The 6,199-nt window shown below is 32.2% G+C and overlaps 1 protein-coding gene across 2 annotated transcripts; it reads left to right on the top strand.

The window, feature by feature from the left end:
- Nucleotides 1–847: 847 nt before the first annotated feature.
- Nucleotides 848–5,925, top strand: LOC109208988. Of its 2 annotated transcripts, none has more exons than XM_019372157.1 (5): nt 848–1,043; nt 2,636–2,752; nt 2,860–2,995; nt 3,898–3,968; nt 5,731–5,925. In XM_019372157.1, exons 2-5 carry the CDS (start codon nt 2,658–2,660, stop codon nt 5,732–5,734), a joined length of 306 nt encoding a protein of 101 aa, XP_019227702.1. In that variant the 5' UTR covers nt 848–1,043; nt 2,636–2,657; the 3' UTR covers nt 5,735–5,925. The 2 variants fall into 2 exon arrangements, 1 of the variants encoding a protein (XP_019227702.1); XR_002065287.1 differs by having other exon boundaries at nt 851–1,043; nt 2,860–2,964.
- The last annotated feature ends 274 nt before the right edge of the window (nt 5,926–6,199 follow it).

Consider the following 6,199-nt stretch of genomic DNA (forward strand, 5'->3'; position numbering starts at 1 on the left):
TCACCAATGCAATCAAGTTATGAAAATGTGCACGGCACTACCCTTCGTGCTTTTACTCTCAATCCTCACCAATGCAATCAAGTAATGAAAATGTGCACGGCATCACCCTTCGTGCTTTACCTCTCTTCCTTACCATATAAATAAGTATGAATGTGCACGGCATCACCCTTCGTGCTTTATCACTCTTCCGTCACCATATGCATCAATATCAATGTAAATGTGCACGGCATCACCCTTTGTGTTTTATCACTCTTTCCTCACCATATGCATAATATGAATGTTAATGTGCATGGCATCACCCTTCGTGATTTATCACTCTTTCCTCACCCAAACAATAGCAACAACAATATCCTGGTAAGGGAATCAACAATAAGTATAAATATGTCCCGGCAAGGGAATCAACAATAAGAATTAAATACGTCCCGACAAGGGAATCAGCTATAAACCAACTTGTACCAATAATCAACTTCACAATTTCACCTCAACTAGAGCCAATGCTCAACAATAACAAAATACCAAGAAGAGAATCATAAATCTTACTCAACATGGATAATCAACAATTTAGGCATACATAGTACTTATTACACTATTGGAAAATGGGTCTATAGCAACGGAATTTTTGGCAACGGTTTCTTAAGTGTCGCTATAGATGGTATATAGCAACGGTTTCAACCGTGACAATAGAATCTGGGTGCTATCAATACACTTAAGCTATCAAACCGTTGCAACACTTCAGTAACCGTTGCCATAGATCTTATTATATGCAACGGTTTGGAAACTGTACCAATAGATATATCTATGAAAACGAAATTTGAGAAAAAAATTCTATTGGAACGGTTATTAATTCCCTCTACATTTTCACTCTTAATTTTTGCTAAGCCCGCCAAAACCCCTATTTTCTTTTATTTTTACTTTAAGTAATTTCCCAGAACTCGATGACAATACAAGCAAAAGCTTCGGCCCTCTTCCCATCTTCGTCCAAAAATTAGGGATTTTCCTCGCCAACTGCTCGCAACTCACAGCCCCGGCCTCCAAGTAATCTCGTGAGTTTTTCTAATTTATTTTGCATGTTCTTCTTCTTGTCCCTTTCCAATTTCTCAATGGTTGAATCATGTATAGAGGCCAACGCTGTAAATTCTGTTAATAAAATTGGGTAACCAGATTCACCAATGTTGTGTTTGAATGGAGATTTTGGTCTTAATATTCCTTGTAACCAGATTTGTTGGTCTTTTCTGTTTGAATGGAGTGACGAAGTGTGCATGTCTTCTGATTCTTTCATATTCACATGTGCTTTGTTGGAATTGTGCTTTTTTTGGGGGGTTCAATTATTGGGTTTTGGTTTCAATTTTTGGATTTCTTACAATTGGGTTTTAGGGAGAAGTTAGGGTTTCTCTTCATTTATTTTTAGTTTCAGGTTAGTATAAATAAAATTGCAAAGGTACTCTCTGTTTGGTATAAAATTTCCTCAAGTTTCAATGCACCAACTGTTTGATTATAGTCATCTAGAAGAAAACATAAAGTACTTTTTGTTTTTTCAAACGATGTCTGGTGATGTTTTGCAATTCCTTCTTCTGTCAAAAGAGTACTGCCTCATCATTCTCAGGATGTACTTCTTGAACCAAACCCTAATTCTAAATCCAACTCTTATTCCAAGAAAAGAAGAAATCTTCCAGGTACACCAGGTACATAAATTAACTTTTCATTTACTATATATATACACACACACATACATACATATTCTTGTTATAGAATATACACACGCACACACACATACATATTCTTGTTATAGAAGACACGAAAGAATGTAAACTTAAATGTAAAAGAAAGTAAAGAGAGAATCTCTCTGGAAAATCAAGTGTAATATGAATTTTGAGTTATCTTACGGACTACCATAGTATTGCTGCAAAATTATAATTCTGGTGCAAATATGTCCGAATTTGTTATGCTCATATCTCTGTTTCGAGTATTATATAGTTTTAGTTGCATCCTTCACCAAATCTTAGTCACTAAGTTATAGCTTAAGAATTTTACGGATGAGTTATGGCATATGTCAATGCTGCAGATATATATATATATATATATATATATATATATATATATATATATATATATATTGTAATAACTTTTCTATAGTAAATATTTGATGTTTGATTTTCATTAGTGGCTTCACAAAGTTTAGTTTCGTAAGGGTGAAAAGTATAATTTTACTTGTAGAATGTATCATAGACTGTTGGTCGTGAGATTAATCATTCTAAATTCTTATTCGCATTGATTAATTTAGGCAGGAGGTTTCTTTTACTTAAATCATGCCTACCTTGTATTTAACTTGTGTATATGAGTTTGAAATAAGAGTAATAGTGCAATTGCTTCTTAGTTACAAAAGTTTGTCATGTGCATAAAAGAAGTGTTTCAGTAAGTTAAAACACTTCTTCAATAATTTTAATCAACCAGCACCTTAATGTTTTATAAGTACTTCATGTTAAGTGATTTTTAATATAAGCACCTAACACTTGTGTTTATGAGCATGAGTTGAGTAGTATAAGGTACTTATTAGGGTGAAGTAATGTGAACTTCATTTTATATGAACTTGTTCACCTTACTAGGCTGATTTTTATGTCAACGTTCATGTAACTAGGAAAAAAAGAAGGAACATACTGATGGTGTGTCAAGCAAGGACTTTTTTGTGGCTACAAGACAAAGAAAACTTGGTCGAGTATAGAAGGACTCATATGAAGATACATTACGCAAAATTGTACAAAGTTTTCTAATTTTAATGTTTGTTGAGATCATTTCTTTTTTCTTAATTATTGAGTCAATTTTATTTGCTTGAACTCTTTTCTCTTTTAATTTGATTTGTAGGTTGAAATGGAAAAAATTCAATCAACTCAAGAAAGTGAAGATTGTAGTCAATCAGTTGATGCATTTGCATCAGTCATGGGACCTAAAAAGGCTATACACCAAGAGGTTACATTCTCATGGAATTCCTGTTAATGAGGTTTTACAGTCTATTTTTCTTTAGTATTACAAATACAAAAATTGCATTTCGGAAATTCTTTCAAAACCTAAACTTTTCATTGTCCTGCATGATGAGATACTCTTATCCCCATTTGCTGCGGCAATGTTTCTGGAAGTCAGTGACTTTCCAAGAGAAACATGGTTTACCATGTCGCTTCAAAGGCTCTTTATGTTTTCTTCCTTTCATTTTGTTTCTTGGAATAGGGAAGAAGTAAACAGATCGTAGCTCAAGTGTGCAATTTTAGTAATGGGAAAATAGTTTTAGATGATTTGTATTAAAAAATGAGTGTGTATGGGTAGATATCTAAATAGCATATCACAAGGCGACACTTTGAAATTTGCTAATCTGACTTGTGACGAAGTAGTATTAATGTTGTACTATGTTAAAGTTGGACGATTAGGATAAAAGATTCTAAATTCGACTTCTTGCATCACTATTTAATTCAAAGAATGAAAGATAGTTTTAGTTCTATTTATTGACTAAAGCTTGCTATTTAAGGTTTGAAGTCTGGAAAAATGCTAATAAGGCTCTAAGTGACAACAGGGAAAAATCATATTATTACCTCAAATAATTTAGAAACCAAAGTCCAAACTAAACATTATTTTTCTTCCTAATTTGACTATTGAAGACTTAGTAACCTTTGTTCCATGAGATATCCTTTAAAGTTTTATTCATTTTATGAAGGCAATCTCATTCATCTAAGCAAGTGCGATTATACCAGAAATAATGTGAAATACTCATTTCCTACCTTGTATTTTGTATCATAATGACCTAGTCTCATTAGTATTAGAAGGTTTCTGTCCTTTGCTTATGTGTTAGAAGAGTCACCCGTTCTTATCTAGGTGTATCTAAGTCTAATCCCCTTTCTATTCCTTTTTCAGAGTTGTGACATGTTTATTAATATAAGCTTGTGCAGAGATTCTATGATAGAGCCTTATCCATGTTTGAAAAGGTATAGTTTGGTCTACAATCTAAAAATTATTTAAGTTTTGATATTATGAAAACGACTAGTTATCTTTTGGTAGTGGCTATCTATTTGATGATATTTATCTTAGAACCTCTTTGTGTGTCTATAAATGTTATTTGATTTAACTGTTGTTGAAATATATATATTTTTCTTTAGTTCTCTATTTTTCTTAAGCATTGAAGTTTGAAGTTTTCTTTTCTTTTTAAATATCATGTATTAGCTTGAGTATTTATATCAACTTGAAGATTGTATACCCTGCAATGATTAGTGAATAATCATTAAACTGTGATCATATTTTTGCCTCTTTCCTTCAATAGATTTCTTGTATTAATTCCATTATTTCAATCTTTTGTGACTAGTATAGTTCAAGAGACGAATTTTTAAATTTAATAACATATATAATGTTTTTGTTCGGTGTACTAGTTTGGTATTTTTTTAATAATATTGAACACTTCTTCAGTTTTATTTGTTTATGCCTTTGTGTTGTCTATGCTCCAAGGTTTAGACCTATCATAGAGCTTTTGAGTAGGCTTGCTCTAATGTAATTTTATTGGATTGAGGAAGAGACTTTTAAGTTATTTGGCCAGTGTTGCAGGCAATTAAATATAATTTTGATTGTCATAATAAGTCCAGTTTGGAGGCAGTAAAATGACTACCAAAATTGAAATTAATGAGTATGGTGTAAGAGCTCCAATGTTGTTGTTGCTTCTTGCTTTATCTGGAAACTCTCCTCTATACTGTAAAGAACATTGTGTGTTCGTTCATGGAGAGAAGCTCAAACATGGATACACCTTAAAACCTAGCTGATTTGGTTGATGTTGTGTACTTCATTTATAAGTGAGTTATCTCTTGTGCTATTGGTACTCTAAAAATACCTACATATGTAAAGTGGCATGTAACATAATATTATTTTTATACACCTGCAGCAGTGTGAAGTTTTCAACTTTTTTTGCATAATGGATACAATACCTTTACTATTCTTACCTCTTGCTAATTATACTAGCCGTCGAAAGAGAGATAAATTGTCTGAAGCATGTGAAAGGCATATTACAAGTTAAGTATGCAACTTCATCTTTTTTGTGTTAATATCAATTTGTTTGTTGATACTGCAATACTACTGCATTATCATGTTAAAACTATTCTTCGTGTTTCAATTTTGTGATAAGAATGTATTAGGTGTACTCTCTAGCAATTAATTATTGAAACTAATTGTTGGATATGAATGTGTGAAGTTGGGTATGAAACTAACAACCTGAAGGTGTGCACAGTAATTTTTTTCTTTCTACTTTTAATAGCTTCTATTGATATTACCTGGAGTTATTGAAGATGCTTGTTACAACAAGTAAAGTTATTTTTGCTGGCGCATATTAGTATGAATAAGTGCTTCTGCCTGTTGTTGCTTTTTGTGTTTGAATGGGACTGAGATATGGAGTTCTTGCCGTATGAAGTTTGGTGTTTCTCATTTGACTGGTTTTTCTAAAATATGAAGTTGCGGCCTTTTTCTTAACGCTTGCCTATCATATTTAATATTGTCACATGCAACTTATACTCCTTAAGTCGGACTCATTTGGATATTATTTGGATGGTAGTCCCTAACAACTTGCATTCTTTTGACTTACTGTAAAATTGATTAAATTGAACTATATGTTAATCTTGTGTATGTTGCTTCCTTTCCATGTGAGTTCTTTTTTAATTAATCGCTATGCAAATAAATCCGATATAACTTAGTTTTTTGATGGTTTTGTAGGTAAAGCAAATGAAGAAGGAGTAGACAAAAGAAGTGAAGTACTTTAGATATTGGTTGATGGATGCAAGGTCTTTAGATGTTCTAGGAATTTTTTATTTTAGAAGTTCTATGTATGTCAACTCTTTGAAGTTGTCAAACAGTATTGTACATTTTTCTTTAATAAAAGATAATACTACTTGATTATTTGGATTGTGATTTTGTTGTTGCATAGTTTCTTTTGTGATTTATATAAATTTAAGTATATATATAAATAAATAATTATTGTCATAAACCATCATCCCATTGCAATAGGCAAAATCCGTTACGATAGCTCTTAAAAACCGTTGCGATAGCTCTTAAGACCTCTAATAACCGTTGCTATAGCATCAAAAACACGTTGCAACAGCCACTACAATCGTTGCAAAAAATGATAATTGCAACGGTTTTGAACCGTCACATTTGAAAGAATAACCGTCGCACTAGAAGGGGT

The sequence above is a fragment of the Nicotiana attenuata genome, unplaced genomic scaffold, assembly GCF_001879085.1.
Source record: "Nicotiana attenuata strain UT unplaced genomic scaffold, NIATTr2, whole genome shotgun sequence".
NCBI classification, from domain to species: Eukaryota; Viridiplantae; Streptophyta; class Magnoliopsida; order Solanales; family Solanaceae; genus Nicotiana; species Nicotiana attenuata.